We start from the raw sequence: 19,216 nt of genomic DNA on the forward strand, positions 1-19,216 counted from the left end.
CGATGCATCGTTAATGCATCATTGTGAATATGCATTCCTGATGGATTATGACATCACCTTAGCCTTACTAATCAAGGCGCTGCAGGTAACCCGCTCCTTGATGCATCCCCACCATTAATATTGATGCATCCCGCCATTGATATTGATGCATCCCCAATACCTCATTGTACTATATATACCACCCTATTAGCACCCCACTCTGTGATGCATTCCCGCCACCATTGATGCATCCATGGCCACTATTGATGCCCTACCAAATGCGCCCTTGCCGCTCCTTGATGCATCCCCGCCATTGATATTGATGCATCCCCGATACCTCATTGAACTATATATACCACCCTATCAGCATCCCACTCTGTGATGCATTCCCGCCACCATTGATGCATCCACGGCCACCATTGATGCCCTACCAATGAATGCGCCCTTGTACTATATATATCACATCCCGCCACTTCCAATGGGTACTGCTGCGCACATCCTGCCATTTCCATCCCACCGCTTCCATCCCGCCGCTTCCAATGGCCCGCTCCTTGATGCACCCCTGGCACCATCGATGCGATATTACCACCAGTATCATTAGCAATCCTGCCGCTACCAATGAATGTATCGCCCATTTATTACTATACGGTAGATAGCCTGTATTAGTGTGATAATTGAACATATGGCATCATAATACAGAAACTCATTTGTTTTCAAACTTGCGCCGTCTGTGACATATATACTTACTACTACCTGCATTCACTAAGTGCCTACGTGTCATAGTTCAAACGTTCAACAGAGATCACGTGATCTCTCCACTCAAAATTCGCTAAGTCGTTTGGTCTATGTCAAGATGATCTCATTAAGTCACAGCGGTCAATACAAATTATCAAAGGATGCTATCAAGATGCTATTGTACAATGAATCAATACGCAGTGCCTAGCCAATCATGCCTTGGTCCGCTTTTTCCTAAAATACATCAGCGTGTGAGGCAAAGTACGCAAAAACTAAATCAAACATACTTGGGAGCACTGGAAGCCTCACTTTGCGCAGGCCACTTCAACAAGCGAGGTGCTTCGGCCTCCAATAAATTCTCCTTCCCAGCGTAGAACAAAACACCGTTAGTCCCAATAGCATCTGCAAGGTCGTTGCGTCTAGATTTGATTGGCACGCGCTTTCTGCGCACTTCAGTGTCCAAAGTGACATTCATCAAGCTGTCTGATGATGAAGCGCTGGTGTTAAGACCGTGTCCAACAGGTCGGACCGGAGGGGCTTAGCTTCAGCTCGTGCGCTGCGCTCTTTACCCGAGTATGTGCCCCTAATTTACAGGGGGTTAGATATCGTCGACCGAAGGGTATAGACGGGCCGGATGAGAGAGAGGGGTATGGACAGGCCGGACGAAAGGGGGAAGACTACCCGAGACTTCGTCCGGGTAGAAACTAACAAGGTATAGACTACCCGAAGGTAGAGACGGAGGTATTTAGCCTTAGGGATATAATCCCGAGGCTCGGAGGATCGGACTAGGATAATAATCCCAAGAGCCGAGAGGACACGAGGATTGAACAGAGTCTAAGTTAATATTCGAACTGAGGAAATACTACGGGTTACAAAGGGTTTATATACTGTAGTGTATCCGACGGGTTTCCGGCCGAAGCGCAGTCTTCGGATCAGAGGGCTATGTAGAAAATGTGCTAACGGATATGAACTGCTGCGGACGATTGAGAATGGACCCGGATATTAAATGAAACAGGGGGGACAAGTTAAATGAAAGGGGAATGAATAGACTAACGGACCAATCAGAATGAACCCGGATATTAACTGTCAGAAGGATCCGGGCGTATAGGGGCATCAAGAAGCATATACAAATGGGGACACGGGGAAATGAATTCTAGAATGGACCCGAGAGAACGGACGGACCGGACCGGACGAGAAGCCTCATGTATGGGATATGACAGCTGGAGGCACCACCAGTTACATTGACAATAGGGTTGGGTGAAGGACCGGGTGAGGGCTCCCTTGTGGTAGCGGCAGACTCATCAGCCAACGGCTTAGCAGCAGGTGGCTGCTTTTTTTTGGTCGTGCACTGGGCAGAAGGGGCAGAGGGCTGAGCGACCGTTTCAATGGAGGGTATAGCCTGACCAGGCGATGGCTTAGCGACAGACAACTTCTTGGAAGAGGATTTAGCCGGCTGCTTGTTCTTGGTGGCACACACAATGGGAGACGGCTGTGTTGCTGTTTCAGCTGAGGGTTTGGTCGACTTAGTATTAGGACGCTTCTGGCTGTCTCCCTTTTTGGTAGCCTTCTGGGCAACCCTTCTGCCAGTCCTCGTGCGAGCCTTGCCGATGGAAGGGAGAGAAGTATCGTCCGTACTCAGGATCGGGTTGGGAGAAGGTAGAACAGGTCGCGAGTCCTCATTGGGCTCACTGGCAGGAGGAGGCAGAGCAGGAAGTGAGTTGAGTGAGTCCTGCAGGCTGCTTTGTTCAGCAGAACTGAAATTCCAGCCTCGATTGTTGTTGTTCACGCTCCAGGCCTGGTTGTTCCAATTTGCAGCCTGGAATCCCTGATCGAACGAAAACTCGGGGGTGACGGCGCCTGGCATGAACAAATTAGAAGGAGGGATGCCGAAATCGAAGTGGTTAGTCGTCTGTAGTGGGAATGCGGTTCCTTGAGAGTGAAGCGACACATCAGACCCAGTGAGGCAGGAATTTCCAGCGAGTAAAGCATGGCTGGTGCCCTGTGCGTCATATGTTGGTCCTTGCGTGCCATACATTTGATCCTGTCCACCATACATGGCATGGGCGCCGTACATGGGCTGAGGCTGCATGTCATACATTGACATGCCATAGAACGGCGTGCCATACTAAAATATCGAGAGTCAGGTGCGAGCGTTGATGCTGAGACCAAAGAAGCACTTACGGACGGTAAACTGGCAGTCATCTCCATCGACGCGTGCATCACAGATGATCCCCCAAGACTTGATGCATCAGATGCATCGCCTAAGGATGCACCAGGGATGGGAAGAGTGACTGCTGATGCATCAGACCGATGCATCAGCCGCTCGTCTAAAGGTATATAAAGACTGGGCAACTCACCAGACTCCATGTACTGATTCGCCTCGCCCTCATCCACATTTAGCTGAGATTCTTCCTCGACGTCTGTAGACTGCGCATTGGGCTCATCTTCTTCACCTTCCTCGTCTTTGTCCCCATCCTCTTCGCACTCCTCCCCATCCTCTTCACGCTCCTCAGACTCTTCCTCAGCAATGCCTCCAATCTCACTGCTTTCAGCCTTGTTGTCGGGCTTCCGCTTGTTGCCAGCTGCACGCACTTTCAGTGAGTGTTGCCACTATTAATGCGAGATAAGAAGACTTACGAAATATTTGTTCTGCATACTGCTGGAAGGCTGCCAAGAAGTCGCTATCAGCCGTCTGGTATAGCTCGGCAAAGGAATCGCCTTGAGGTGTTTCTGAAGGATGACACCTTCTCTGCGTGAGTGGCAGTACAAGCTGACAAATCCTCGCACCTTACGATAATGTCGTCATGTCCCAGTCATTTCTAGGATCAGGACCAGCAAACATAAACGAGACCATGAAGCGAGTCTTCTGCTTGACAAGCTTCGCGAAGCGTCGACAAATGACAGGTAAGTCATCTATACCTCTGTAAAATTTGAATGGCATTAGTATTGAATACACTGATAGAACTGAATCACACGTACTGCATGATTGCCTCCGCATCTAACTCTTCATTGTCGTTGTCGTCGGCGTCATCGTCAAGAATGTTCTTCTCACGCTTGGCGCGCTTCTTGTGAGTGAGTTGTTCCTCATACTTTTCACGAATCTCTGCCTTGATCTCTTCAGTCTCATCTTCCAGTAACTCCTTCGAGAATTTTCGACCAAGGGCCACGCGCTTGCCGGACGTTGCCACGTTTCCGGCATCTTGCTCAGCCATCACCAAGGGCTTGATACGCTAGTCATAATACAACTCTGAATAAATTTCAGCCTCTGACTTCGCGCGTCTCTTCAGCTGCAGAGTATCGTCAAAGACCGTTAGTTTCTTCTTTAGGCTGCGGTTCTTCTTAGATTTATTGACACGCCAGCGAAACCAGGTGTGTAGTTGCTGTTGTGGATAGGTACTGATTGTGAGAACGCAGCATAGGTAACACGCCAAAGAGCTTACCGCCTCACGCGCCTCCTCTGCGAGCTCAACGACCTTTTGCTGCTTGCAGGTAAGCTCAACATCCTTGGGGATGTCAGGATAGACCACCGCATGTTCTGGGAACTGCGCGAACCAGGCTATACAACACGGAGCCCAGAAACGTGAGTAATCCTTTTCCTTCGTGTGGACCATATACGTCGCTAACCGATCTTGAAGCCAGACATACTGTTCATCGGTGGTCCACTTTGCTGCCGGCATCTGTAAGTACCATGTCAGTCCACAGAGCAGCATGATGAAATGTCGGCATGTCGTACTGTTAATTATTGAATTAGGTCACGTATCACGTAGCGTGCTGAATGTAATGTATGAAAATAAAAGAAAAAAGCCTTATGTACCTCAGAACAACACTCGCGATTTCACGTGTGCTGGTCAAACTTTTTCATTTGTTGCCTTGAGCGCACTCGAGGCTCGAGAATCAAACGCAGAGACTTCGTTTATAGAGTTAGGTATCAAACAAAGTTTAATTTGGCGGCTCTGGTACTTCTAAATATACTACGCTTCTTTGTTGCTATCTGCCTCGCTGTCCTCCAACTACAGTTGAACGTTCAAAGTACGGTTGAACGCTTCCTCGAACGGCTCCTCAAAATGCAAGACCATCTGGCCATCTGCAGACACAGACGTTATGGTAAGTGGTACCATAGAGTTGGTCTTCTTTTGTTCGAACCAAGCTTTAATGCGCTGCAGTCGAGTAGTCAGAGCTACAATGTATCTTAATAATTTATATAAAAATACTTACGAGTTTGCGCTGTTCTTCCGCCTGAAAAAGGGAGTGTTGCTGCTCAGTGGTGAGGACCTCGGACTCTGGAATGATCGGCCAACAAGCAAAAAAAATGTTGAACAACGATGGCCAGAATTCCAAGAGGTCGTCGTATTGGCAGGCTAACGAGTATAGGGCCATCTGGTCCTCTAACCACTTCAGTTGATCGCTTGACCATTCTGGTACCGGCGGCTTGGGTGTTGCTGACTGCGAAATTTATACTTAGCCTGGACCCGCTCGCGTACCTCAGTGTCATGTACCTCAGTGTGAAACGTTTGGCAGCCGTTCATTGAAACTCTCTCCTGCAAATATGTTTCGCAGACTGTAAACATTAGCCATAGTCATAATATAGAAGAGAAATAGATCGCATACCTCAGCAGATTTTAGTGGGTGTTTGCACGTACTGATCGTCTGAGATGAGACTGATATATGCTATTTTTGGACTCCGCGGCGGAGTGCTGGATTGCCCTCAAAACATCGCGCCCTACAAATAGAATGTCCTCCGAGTCGAAGCATCATGAATATGGGAGAGATTGAGCTTACTGGAAGTATCCGCGCCATAATTCTAGACCTCCACCTAGAATTGAGCTGTATACCGGGAGAGATTGAGCTTACTGGAAGTATCCGCGCCATAATTCTAGACCTCCACCTAGATTGAGCTTACTGGAAGTATCCGCGCCATAATTCTAGACCTCCACCTAGATTGAGCTTACCGGAAGTATCCGCGCCATAATTCTAGACCTCCACCTAGGTCTTGCATGCTACTGGCACCGTCTCTTATATCGGCAAAAGTATACATATGTACATAGAGATATATACACTATGTACTACCTGGTTTTGATAATGGCAAGCAAATATGCACTCCGGATGTTGAGGAAAACTTTGTGAATTTGTTTAATAGGAGTCTTGCTACTGATTGGCGTGCAGTAGTAGATCAAGGTGTCGCGACAAAAATATGTTCGCTAGACATTCCCTCAAGGTTAATTTGATAGTCAAATATTCACCAATGATGCCTACAGTATCCATACACACGCTGCACCATGTTCAACTTCACAATTCAATTGTCTGTAGGCTACAGTGACATCTTATGTTATAAATCTCGTGTAAATTCCTCAAAATATGTTCGCTAGACATGTTCTTACTTTAATATAGCAGTCACACATTCACCAAATGATGCCTACAGTACCCATACATACGCTCGCTATATTTTATTTTACAATCAGTCATCTGTAGGTTATGGAGACATGTTATATTATAATTCTCGTGTAAATTACCTACCATACGAACTCCCGGCTCATTGCGAGCTTCGATTTGTTAACCTCCCACACTTACTTCATAACCACACTATGACTCGCCCTCGATTGCACTGGACTCCTGAAGAGAAAACGGAGGCAGCAAGATGATCCCGCAAAAAATATTATGACCGGTGAGTTGTATACACAGCAACGCAGATTCTAATACTAACTATAATGTGTAGGAATTACGCTATCATCAGTTTGAAGGACAAAGCAAGGTATCGACTCCGAGCACAACAACAGTGAGCTTAATCTTCTTTCACAAATGTCTGATTCACTTTCATGTCATTGCAGCGTCAATGTGGACTCTCAGAAAATTCCTAAATGACGTGTTAAATTATGCGCGGGCAGGAGGTGAGTCTATCCCAGAGCGTTTTGTTACCTCGAACTAACTACTTATTTTACAAGTGGGACTCTAGCAAATGTAGATGCTGCACTCAACCGCCTCATGAACGGCTCCTCGACTGAGCTTTTCAACAACTTAGTCCACAATTTCAAAGCGAGCACAGACATTGAGTCTTGCATCCAGGCTATCACGACTTTGCTGGTAAAAGTAGAGGAACTCCGACAACAGGTTCAGGAATGCCATTGCGCAACTTTGCAATGCCTTGGTGTGGGGAAGGAGCTGCATCAGGTTGAGCTTACTGCTGGAAGGGTAGATGATGTCAACAAAGCGCTGGAGGATGTTCTCATGCACGCTATGGATGATATACATTCTCTCTTTTACCATCATGCGCGAGGTGAGCTGCTCTATCAGAAGACCCCTGATTTTGCTGTGTTGTAGAGTCTATATACATCTGTCTCGTTGTAGATTACGCATTCCTCCTTCAGGACATGCTAGCACTTCACTTTCCCACTTGACTTAGACGTATTCCGCGCCTCGCGCATTATCTACATTTATTCACAGAGTAATTGCCACGAGGAGTCAACAGATCCTCATTATATTGTACGGATCCTCACTACAAAAATTGTATTCGAACTATGTGAATCAAGAGTCGCCTATCTTCCCTTCAAGGAAGCCATACTGCTTCTCCTAGGTCTATGGCATCCATGATATGCGAAATCCCATCATCCAAGGACCGCGCATGACTATACGAAGATGTTTTCACCCCAATCACATGGGGGGAAGTGCGTGGCCTGTGATTCAATATCAGATACTGGAATTAGAGTGAGGAAAAAACCGCACCATGTATCAAAAACGCCAACACGGCGACCTCGGTTGACAAGGTAGAATGGTCCATTTGCATCAGCAGATGGAATATCAAAGGTGAAGCCATTGTATTGCTGCTGACGCCTTTCCTCCCCGTTGAAGGTTGTTGTGGTTGTTGGGAGGATGGATGAAGACGGAACCGGGAGGGACACAGGAGGCTGAAGAGTCTGCACAACAAGGGGGGTGGGAGATTTAGTCTGCGCAGTGGGAACTGGAGTATGCGAAGTGGAAGCTGGAGTTACAATGGGAGAGGTCGCAAGATGAATCTGGGTAGTGGGGTGAGGAGCAGGGGGCTGAGGAGTCTCCAAAGTGGAAGGTGACTGTAACTCGGTACTGTCGACAACAACTCGAATGAGATTGTGAGCGTCGTCCGGGGAGAGCGTCAACGAGGATAAAAGCTGTATTATAGCATCTGCCAATAATGAGTGAGAATCAATGATCAATGACGAAACAATGTACCAAGGATAATTTGACCTTCACGGTCCAGACGGTTGTGATTCGCCATGAAAATCAGTAAGGACAAAGAAGAGACGAATGAACTCACGAGTCTCCAACTTAGATGACCTTTTATGCACGAGCCGTTGGATGCATCGTTGACCATTAGCAAGAAGGAATATGATCAGGTACAGTGCTGTATGACGGTTTATGATTATTACATAAGCGACTTTCACAACTGTATGCATACATGGTAGAGGAATTTCCTGCCGCATTGTTTACCAAAACTGACAGCCGTTCACGGCGCTTCATGCACACGAATGGCAAAGGTACTGCCACTGTCATCCAAGAATCTAGGTAAGTGGAAGATCAATGTCAGATCGCTTACTAATGATTTCACAGCTGATGAGTTTGTCGCTGGGTGGTACTTGGTGCGTTTCGCGAGCATGAGTGTCTCTGCTAGTGCTGCTTTGCCCTCTGCGGGGGCAACATCATCCCAGGTGATCCATTGCACTGAAGAACTATCACGAACTCTACATGCCTTGCGGCCGAACAAGAAGCGGAAGAAGAATCCCAAGCTGAATTCCTACTTGCACACTTCCAAGCCGTCAGGGATTCAGCATTGTCAGCATACTCAGTATCAAGTTCGTGGGGATGGATCTATTAGCTACACGTAGGCAATGGCATGGGTAACCCGTGGGTATCCATGAGCTTACCCGGACCCATACCCACCGCTTACCCGTACCCATGGCCCAAGGGTCAGCTCGGGTACGGGTTTCGACAAGGGTACATGTGGGTATCATGGGTATATAACCCATGGCGGGTAACCCATGACCCATGCATTGCAACTCGAATAGAAACTCGAATAGACACTGTAGTAGGTACAAACAATATACTAACTAAATCTTAATGGCATCCCAGCCATCAAGCAGCTTCAATTCCTCACCCTCGACATCCTCTAGCACAGCAACAGCTTTCACATCATTGTCGTGTACCAATCCCAGCTTGCTCCAAATGCCGACGCACAATAAGGCTCAAATGGTTTGTGAAGATAGCTGGCTCCGAACGTGAGATAGCAGAAGACGTCCTCGGCTGAAAATACGTTCAACGTCGACAGACGTAGCTGAGTTGATAGTGTTAGTATTTAAGTGCGGGGCATAAGCAAGAAGTTAGTTGAACGTACCGGGAATTGTTAGATAGTCGAGCGCCATGCGGGAGAGACGTGGATATGTTTTTCGGTGCTCATGCCACCATGTAATCACATTTGGGACGTGCTCGCACTCGGTGGCAAGGTATGATGCGAGCTCGTCAGTGACTGTGCGCTTCGGAGCTGCAAGAGCAGGTAATTGATCGAATATATTGTCTTTTTTTGATGCCTGTAAAATCATATCCGGTCAGCGCTAAAGCATACTAGTCAATTAACTTACCTTTCGAAGCTGCGATCCATGGTCATCACCTTTGGACTCTTCATTGAGTGGATCGATGGGCATATCAGCATACGAGAAGTCGAACTCCTCGCGCACGAGGTTGGAGGCTGTCTGGATCCAGTCCTGCTCCCATCCAGCGTTCTTGAAGTAGGTGAGTTTGTGCCGGGGATGAAGCACTTCAAAATGTATTGTTAGTATAGAATTGAATATAAAACAAAACAGAGACATACCCATTGCGATACGGTATGTCTGAGACGTGTCAGTAAGTGAATAGTACCTATCTAATGTCTTCTTGCCCACTGCAAGAGAAGCGCGAATGGCGCTATTCAAATGCTTGTCAAAAGAGTGAGTTGTGAGTGACTCATCAATGTGATTGATGGCTGGAATAACGGTAGCGAGATTTGGTGTTGAGCGTGAAAAGTATGTTGTGGCATCTTTCAAGATCTGTGCCTGGCGTGAGTAAACTCAAACCGAAGACTGCACAACTCACCTCTAAAATATTGCGCAACTGTCTAGCTATTGTCCACTCTCGTTCACTGAGCTCGAAGTCCCGCAACCCGAACTTGCGGTCGCCAGTGAAGTTGTCAAGTGCCTGCCGGTACTCCACCGCAAAGTCCAGCATATCATAGGTAGAATTCCACCTCGTCGATATGTCGCGAGGCATGATACGGACCGCTAATTCCAGCTCTGGTAGAAGTGCCTTCCACGCAGGCAATAAGAGTGTGGATGAGTGCACAATCTTGAAGGCAAGCTTGCGAAGCTGGTGCACGATGAATGCGTGAGTGATTAGTCATCACTGGTTTAGGCTTACCTTCACAAGGACGAGCTTCACAGGCCGCAGTGTCTTGTGTAGTTCAGCACGCTCGTGTGCTGTCAGGTTTGCGACTTCATCAACCCACCCATCCATATCGTCTATATCAGCGTCCTCTGGATTACCCTCGCCTCTTTCTGCAATGGTGCGTGCATCATCATTTTCGGACCCATTTGCAAGTTCTTGCAACAACCGCTCGTCCTGATCTTCGTCATCCAGGACATCCATGGCTTCAGGCATCGGCCAGTCATCTTCCAAACTTGCCTGTGCATGTTTAGGTACGTCGAACTGTTTGATTATCAACTGCGCAACGAGATTGACGATGTGTAGGAAGCATCGTGTTCAGTTCACTGCACCGCTGAACGAATCCACTCGCTTGGCGAGTTCTGTTGTCAGTGTGTCGTTCGAGCTGGCATTATCAGCCGTCAAACTCAACATCTACAAGTTACTTGGTAAGTATTGTCCTTGTCCATTTGTTTGTTTGTTCGTGCTCACCTTCTTTGATATACCAAACTCTTTTAGGATCTTTTCAAAGGCCACTGCAAGATTTTCGCCGGAGTGTGACTGAATATCAGACGGTTAATGAGTTTTCTAGGTACGTATTAGATTATCTTGCCTCTGCCACCTCCACTATGTCTAGAATCATGGCTAACGGCTCTCTGTTTTGCTCTAGATGTACTGATACTGCCACGAATGCCTTGTGGTTTGGCGAAGTCCACGCATCGGTGGCGAAATTCAATTGGCCATCATATTCCTGGTAATATATGAGATTTAGTTTAAGTATAGTGAGGGTACTGAACTTGTAGCATCTTAGCAATTCATTGTCGTGTGCGAATGAACACGAGCTTGACGTCGCGCGAGACCATCGATGGAGAAGGTATGTAGTACTCAGGCCTACCCGTTTTCATTAACGACTGAAAGCCACGATCTTTGACGATCGTGAATGGTCGCAGGCTTTCAGCTACCCAGCGGACGATCTCTGCTCTGTTGCCACCATCAACCTCAACATCAGCACAATCACAACACGAGTATGTACTTCGTTTCTGTTCTTGTGTGTTGCCAGTGCGAATATGTGACCTTGCCTTTCCCAGTGCGTTCGAACAATGCTGTGATAGAGCCGTCTTTTGCCCCAGAGATAATGGTACGTGCCTCTTGAGCATTTTTTGTTCCATCAGCGAGCTTAACAGTCTCTTCACCCCAACAGATCTTAGCGTGCTTCCGCATATTACTGGTCGACTTCGCATCCTTCTTGTCAAGGTAACGACGGACCCCTTTCTTGCAGCTCGTTGCTGCGCACTTGAATTCGTGGAAGCGGCGGCCCTCATGGTACCCAATTTCCGGAATCGGGTGATAGAATCCATACACAGGTGAGTTCCAGTCCCCCTTCAAACATTCTATGCTCAAATGTTAACTAAATCATCACCTTGCTTATGTATACAGGCATACCAAGTTCAGTTTCCGAATTGTCATCAACATCCTGATGTTCGGAGGAGACCTCAACAACTTCGTTATCACTGTGAAGAGCCTCCTCTTCCTCGGTCCGGACGACTGCTCGATGGCTTGCGTTGAAGGAGTTGGCAAGTCTTCGGAATCTGATGCCACGGTCATGGGACGCTTCCCTGACCTTTTGGAGGTAAGTTCATGACTTGCCTTGCATTTTATGATCTGTTTGACATTTGATAAGAATTCTCGTGCCTTTTCGGTGGGCTTGCGCTGTCTTTTGTCTGCCATTGATCCGAAGTATGAGATTTTCTCAGGTAGAAGTAGTTCTTAGATTAGAAGTATTTCCTTAATAGATTTGGGTGGCAAATCCTCATTCAAGGTTTGTGATGATGTGCCATATAAGGGTAAAACTGTACAGTTGAATTGCCTTCATGTTCAAATGTTCTCGAGCTAAATACCCACCAACCCATACTCAGGGGTATGGGTATTTGAAGGGTCAACAAGCTGAGACCCCTACCCAACCCACGAGTACCCCTACCCATGACCCACGTGGGTATCCCAAACCCATGCTATTGCCTAGCTACACGTGGTCATATCTTGAGCCTCCTAAGAACGCCCAGGCAACAACCCAGCCTAAGTCGACAACATCAGCCCTTATCCCTGATCAATTTGATAACACTGTTGAATCATGGGATGTCAATACCGTGCCGTTCGACGATGAAGATGTAAGAATAGGTCGTGCACCAGGAGTAAGTTTTAGATTCGGATCATGTGTTCTCATTGCTCAAAGTGTGTAGGATCATCTGTTACTTGTGTGGTTAAAGGATCGCCCTCTGTTTCTTGAAGAGATATTGCGTCTCGAAGGCAAGGGCAACCTCAGGAATGCGCCGTGTTCTGGGTGCGGTGATCTTTCCCCCAACTATCGTTGTGAAGACTGTTTTGGCGTCAATCTCCAATGTTCATCCTGTATCAAAACTGCACACCAACTCCATCCACTCCATAGATTGCAGGTCAGTTGTCCGTTTTGATAATATGAGATGTTCTGACCGAGCTCTGCAGAAATGGAATGGAATGTTCTTTGAACATGTCACCCTGAAAGCCCTCGGGCTCCGAATCCAATTGGGCCATGCACCTGGTCAGGTGTGCCCCAAACCCCGTCGCGCCTTCAACGATGATTTCGTTGTCATGGATTCTCATGCTATTCATGAGGTATCACTCGACTTCTGCGGTTGTTCAAATGCAGTCGCACACATACAACAACTTCTTCGAATCTCTTGGTTTCCTTCCACGACGGCCAACCCTAAAACGGCAGCAACATTCCGTCTCCTGGAGGAATTCCATATATTGTCTTTTGAGTCTAAGGTATCGGCTTATGAATTTTACAATGCTCTTATGCGGAGAACCAACAACACCGGTCTGGCCCCTGTTAAGGTTAGTAAGCGTGTTGATCAGCACACTCGCAACAAAGCTAATGTGATCACTCAGTCTCGATGTGAGTGTTTCATGCGAATGTTACGTGAATGGCGACATTTAACCATGCTTAAGCGGTCCGGCAGAGGGCACGACCCCAAAGGCTTGGATGCTACAGTAGAAGGAGAATGTGCCGTGTTGTGTCCAGCTTGTCCGCACCCTGGTAAAAATTTACCGGACAATTGGGAGAATGCTCCTCAGGCGAAACGGTGAGTCGGAGGCTCTATCATATAGGTGGACACTTAACAGTTTTGTCAGTTGGATGTATGCATTGTTTGTCGCCATCGACGCCAACTTCCGTCTCAAGCGGAAAGTTGTTTCCAACAATTTCATGGACCCCAGTTTAAGTCGCGGCTGGACTTATTTTGTAGAGGAGGCAGGGTACAAGGAATTCCTCGCAGAGAAGATCAACATTGTTCAAGAGGTAAGTCTCTGGTCCACTGTACTGCGCTGGTTACCTGCTAATCGTGTTTAGAAATCTACTTGTTCCAGTCATACTGCAGTCAACATGGCAGACACGAAGACCAACCGGGGCCTGGCTGCTACTGGTCTGGGCACCATCGACTGCGCCCGTCACAATATGAAACGGCCAAACGCAGTTGGAGACCTTCAAAAAGGTGAAAAGTAAGTATTATCGAACTTCGGGATATGCATTGACTGACGGCCAATAGGTATATAAATATGGACTACTTATTCTTTTCGACCCTTCGCCATTCATCCCTGAAGACTCTCAACATCTCCTACGATATTGCCTGCCAGTGGCATAAGAAGCTATGGCAGCGTATGAGCGCGTTCCCTACTTCAATGCAGTTCGATCACACTTCCAAGGCCATCTCTTTCTTCGTGCCGAAGTTTCACTTACCTGCGCATGTCGAGAAATGCCAGACTACCTTTTCATTCAACTTCAAACGAGGTGTTGGTCGCACGGATGGCGAAGCGCCGGAACGTGGGTGGGCCAACATCAACCCCGTTGCGTCCAGCACCAAGGAGATGGGACCTGGTGCACGGCGGGATACCTTAGATGATTTTTTCGGCGACTGGAATTGGAAAAAAGTTGTCGGTCTTGGTTCGTATGTCTCTTGTGTTGGGGGGTTGGGCTCATTTGTTTTCTTAGGTAATACTATGCAGCGCAAGCTTAAAGAAGCTGTGCCTCGATGCGCGGATCATCAAGCAGCCCTTAACGACCTTGAAGAAGGCCTTAAAGAGGAGTACGGGGAGGTTTTAGAGCAATGGAGATCGCAGGTGGAGGCCTGGGAGAATGATCAAAGTCAACTTAATCCCTTTGAGCGAAACTCAGATGGTATGTGACCCATTAACCATTACGAAGTACTGACACATTGGTTTTCATTTCAGTAATAACACTAGCGTCCGTTCGGCTAGCGCTGGCCAAAGAAGAGGAACAAAGCATGCAGAGTGGTGCCCGTATCTCACTTCACGAGGATTGCTCCCCTAGTATATTGATCAGTTCGGCACTGGAACTTGAGGAGCAACAGTACGTCTTTTCGTACATTTTCGCTTGCGTGGTGACTCATACTTTCTCCCAGACGGCGCTTGAGAGCTGACAAGGATGGTCGTGGTTTACACGTCACGGACAATCAAGAAGGTAAATTAGTCGAGCGTAGTAATGCATTACAGCGTCACCTCGATTCCTGGGTCAAGATTCAAGAGCTCTATATGCCCAACGTCGCGGCCATGCGGATCTCGGACAATGCAACCGCTGCAAACCCTTCCTCCATCTCTTCCACCGCTGAAAGCTTCAAGTTATGGTTACCTTCGCAGATCGGGAGGTCTCTACCTTGCGATCAATCCCTGCAGAGGACAGAATGGCGACTTCGATATGCTCAAGGCCACGACGCGCTTCGCTCTTTGCGCTCCTGCCTGCGCGCTCAAACAGCCATTCTCAAGCACAAAGACCGACACCTTCGAGGCCAAGGGGCGAATACCAGAGCTCACAACACTCTCAAGGCGATTGACATCAGGATCGAATCCGCTACTAGGAGATATGAATGTGCGCATAAGGCACTGGTGGTTCTAGGTAATTTGTTGAACGAGTCCGGCTGGCAATCTTCGCTACGTCCCTTAAGCCGCCAAGACATACACTCGATGTCCGACATTCTTTGGGGAGAATCCGAAGGCAGACGAAAGCTCTCTTGGATCTGGAATATGCGGGGCGCTGGTGGAAGCGAAAAAGATGATAATGGAGCTTTGGAAGGTAAGCATTATCCGAGAATGAGTTCTCTTTCCAATGATGCTACCTACAGACATGAGGATTGAATGGTGCAAAGCGAGAGCTCGCGCAATGCGATGGGAGGAGGAAGTAGCACTCCTTCAGGAGGAAATGTGTCGCATAGGAGCATTCCTGAGGTGGGAAGCGAGGTATTGGGACGAAAGGCGCAACGAGGTTGTACCGACTGACGCGGAGCATGAGGACGGGTGCGTAGCGTATGCACATCGTCAGGCGCACTTGCGCATGCAACTGGCAGCCTCGTTTGAGGCGAATTGGGCACAGACACTATCTCATCTGAACGTGCAGGATGGGTCCGAAGAATGTATTATATAGCCAGTAGCTAGTAGTACATCTACCAATATATATCGTGCATCAAACAAGCAGCGGGAATGGCGGGGGATGCATCAAACAAACAGCGGGAACGTCGGGGGATGCATCAAAGGGATGCATCAAATAAACAGCGGCAACGGCGGGGGAGCATCAGCGACAAGGAGTCATGCATCAGAAAATATCGGGGGATGCATCAAAACAACAGTGGGAGCGTGCATCAGCTGGGAGGAGTCATGCATCAAAACAACAGTGGGAGCGTGCATCAGCTGGGAGGAGTCATGCATCAGAGAACACCGAGGGATGCATCAGAACAACGGCGGGAGCGTGCATCAGCTTCAGATAATGCATCAGCGTTATAGCATCAGGGAAAACCTCCCGTGTAAACTTAGAGCTTTTTATTGAAATTTTGATAGTTGTGAAAATTAGTGGCAGCTAGATCTAGGAATGATAGTCTAGCGCAAACTAAAGATATTTATTGATAACTAGTGCAATGTCACAAAACCATGTCAATCCAAGTATGTATTTACATAAAATGATGAACACTCGTCGAGAACGTTAGCAGAAGTCCACTCGCGAGGAGCTATAGGGCCGAAACATGGAATCAAATGGGAACTACAATGAATGTTGCTGATTGGTATAATGCTGGCCATTCATTCTCTGTTTTAATGATTCGCGAGACCTTGTGCAAGCCGTGGTTTTGGTCAGGTACGTGGAAGGCAGAGAACCATTTGACATATGCGAGTTGAGCGGATTAGGGGAGATGGCGGTAAATATTGAGAACACCAGATAGGACGAGCTTGAGTGGTGTGCCCTTGCCTCGAGTAGGCATTTGAGTGTAATATGCAGAAGGGTTCGGTAAACTGAAGACTGAGCGCAGGAGGGGGGGGCCCCGGGGGGGTATATACCCGTGACCTGTAAGTTTGCCATCGTCAAAAACGCTTGTTCAACATTTGTCGCATTCTTTGCTCACGTTGTCGATTCTTCAATACATGGATGGGCCAGAAGACTGGGTGCTTTGCGGAGGATCGGGAAATGGTAACCAGCTGTTGAGAGTCGTCAATGTTCGCTAGCACAATGGTGATGACAGCATACAAGCAAGTGGCATCACCAATCAACCATGGGAAATGGGCCGAAAAATACGGGGTTTCCTGTCAGAACTGATTTGCAGCGGTGGAAGCAAATATGAGACTTGTTGAGAACATCTGCGTGCCCACCAAGAAAGATGACCTCCGCCAAGTACAGTAGTTAAATGTGCCCAAACATAGATGGTGGTAATGGAGAGGAGACGACTTGCATCCGATTAGCACGCCACATTGGAAGGTCCGGCTGCCGAACATAAACTCACCAAATAACAAGCTAAGCTGGACAGGGAAAGGGCCAACCCTGGCTCAGCATTATGGTATAATAAGCGGTCTGTTTGAAATTGAATACCTGACTAACTTAAACCAAACCACTCACTCACCTCTTTGAAGCCGTCTTTCTGTAGCAGGACGGCACTCTCACATTCGTTTTTTCACTCCTTCTAGCTTTGTTTTGCCTTCAATGGAGTCGCATTCACGGCGTAAGGATTTTTTACATAACAACAAGTTCAAAAACTCACTTGGTGCAAGCATGACGCAAAGCCAAAGATCAGGCTCTCTGGAAATTAGAGGTAGAGAGCGCGTGAAATCTTAAAGGTAGGTGTGTCTCAGACTCTGCAAAGAACTGAATTAATGGAATGTCTGCCTTAAAGGTACATGTCTACGTTTTGCGGGCTCGCGAAACTATATACTGTGAGTCTGTCTTATCTTTCATATTTCTTTGAAACTTCTCTATCTTTTAGCATCGGGCCCGACGTCACATCTTCGTTGTACCTGGCACGTTGCCGTTTGCGCTTGCATCTACTGTTCATCCTCGCGTGCCTCTCCGTTGGCACTCTCGATCATCCTCATGCTGTCGGATTCCAACAGGCTCTTCCAGTAAGTCTGCATCTGAGTTGTTGTGCACGTTGCTGACCTAGCATTGCTTTCAGGCGCTTCCGTCGTGACATAACTGGAGCGTATGACCAAGATGCTGACCTAGCACTCTTGGACCTTGATGGCATGGACGATGAGTAGAATACCTCGCAAATATTGATACCACTCGCTATGTCTCTATCTCACCACTCGCTACACCCCGCACTCACTACATCTCATCACTCACTACGTTTTGCCTTGTTTTTGTTTTGCCCGTATGAGTTGTACACTACCACATTAGCCTGATACCCGATTTTAATCCTATTTTAATTTTTTTCGTGTACTCAAAGTGTGAAATCCTCGTATTAAAATTTCCTAGTTGTCTACTAGGACACATCAAATTGTACTAAATGGCAGAAAGGTGTGGCTAATTGTTCTAAATGGCAAAACGGTATGGCTAATTAAAAATCAGCAATAAAGTCTAGCTAGGGTGCTTAGCCCACCTAATACATTTAATTTGGATTAGTTGCACGAAATAGATCTAATCTAAGCAGTTTTGTCTAAGTTGATGCGGGAGGGTTTTCCTGATGAGGGAGACAAGTGATGCATTAGGGATGAGTGGGAGGAGTAATGCATCAGGTATACAAGTATTGCTACTATGCGGGGGCACTACAGCTGTAGGATGAATGCATCACAGATGCTCTACCATTAGAGCAAGTAATGCATAAATATGACACGAACCTGTGATGGATTCCTCAATTTCGGCTGCTGTTCCTCGCAGGGTTTGACCCTGTTTGAGAGGTGCGCGGATTCGCCCTTCGATGTCATTGCTGCCACGAGGGAATGCGGTGTCTGCCACAATGTAGTAGCCATCGGGGGTGTCGTCTCGAAGAATGGTATATATTTCCCTTGCCACCCGAGAATCATGCCAACTTCCTGGTGCATTAGTTCGAGCAGCAATAATGACACCTGAAATATGCGAGTTGTAAGCCTTCTAGTCTGAAAGTAGGAGTGAGGCTTACCTTGAGCTGAAAACGTGAGGACAGAGCTTATGAAATGCTCCGATAACCAACCGTTGAATGTTGCATTCTCAATATCATTATCGTCCGACGTCTGGACAGGAAGTTTCAGTCCATCGATGCTACCAAATGCTCCAATAAGTCATGGATGACGAGCTGTAACGAGAGTGTTGCATTCCTTGAATTCGGCTCCACACAGCCAACGGATCTTCGCATCTGGCATGCCTCGCAGAGTGATAAGAAGTATGTGTAGCCCGAATGAAAGATATCGTGAAACAGAGGATGGAATGATGGCAAATATCTGTTGTAGACTGATTTGATGCATTGTCGAGTTGAGGTAGTGTAAGACTAGGCCTAGGGCCCCACCCGCATCAAGAGATCAGCGCTCTGCACGAGGATTGGCATGGGTGCTGATATCGTCGCGAGGAATGGGTCTGTTGTACCACTGATTCGCGAAGCCTGAAGTAAGGATGGAGCTGAATGTCTCGACATCAAACCCCATTGTTGTAATGAATGCACGATCATTCTGGGTGGCAAATAGGACCTGCCATGGGGTGTCTTTCCGTGGGTTCGGAAGGAGCTGGGGACGGCAAAGGTAGAGCCGTCGTGGCTGTCTATTTTCGATACGATCTTCATCAGGAAAAACCTCCCCTGTGTATTACCTG

The 19,216-nt window shown here is 47.5% G+C and overlaps 3 protein-coding genes across 3 annotated transcripts; 1 reads left to right on the plus strand and 2 right to left on the minus strand.

The window, feature by feature from the left end:
* Positions 1–1,867: 1,867 nt before the first annotated feature.
* On the minus strand, positions 1,868–5,091 carry DEU56DRAFT_910424 (uncharacterized protein; the record flags this gene model as incomplete). The annotated part of the gene is made up of 10 exons (XM_041357173.1): positions 1,868–2,839; positions 2,896–3,008; positions 3,072–3,296; positions 3,352–3,458; positions 3,507–3,635; positions 3,694–3,944; positions 4,023–4,094; positions 4,155–4,381; positions 4,748–4,871; positions 4,930–5,091. 10 exons carry the CDS (start codon positions 5,089–5,091, stop codon positions 1,868–1,870), a joined length of 2,382 nt encoding a protein of 793 aa, XP_041210773.1.
* A 2,164-nt stretch (positions 5,092–7,255) lies between these two features.
* DEU56DRAFT_754159 (uncharacterized protein) lies at positions 7,256–7,960 on the minus strand (the record flags this gene model as incomplete). The annotated part of the gene is made up of 3 exons (XM_041349783.1): positions 7,256–7,382; positions 7,432–7,867; positions 7,915–7,960. 3 exons carry the CDS (start codon positions 7,958–7,960, stop codon positions 7,256–7,258), a joined length of 609 nt encoding a protein of 202 aa, XP_041210774.1.
* A 4,177-nt stretch (positions 7,961–12,137) lies between these two features.
* DEU56DRAFT_870312 (uncharacterized protein) lies at positions 12,138–15,601 on the plus strand (the record flags this gene model as incomplete). The annotated part of the gene is made up of 11 exons (XM_041355620.1): positions 12,138–12,360; positions 12,418–12,581; positions 12,631–13,002; positions 13,057–13,250; positions 13,300–13,465; positions 13,517–13,665; positions 13,713–14,107; positions 14,156–14,341; positions 14,395–14,533; positions 14,586–15,253; positions 15,303–15,601. The coding sequence occupies 11 exons, from the start codon at positions 12,138–12,140 to the stop codon at positions 15,599–15,601; spliced, it is 2,955 nt and encodes a 984-aa protein (XP_041210775.1).
* Positions 15,602–19,216: the final 3,615 nt, after the last annotated feature.

Source organism: Suillus clintonianus, assembly GCF_016758775.1.
Source record: "Suillus clintonianus strain FC179 chromosome Unknown DEU56scaffold_19, whole genome shotgun sequence".
NCBI classification, from domain to species: Eukaryota; Fungi; Basidiomycota; class Agaricomycetes; order Boletales; family Suillaceae; genus Suillus; species Suillus clintonianus.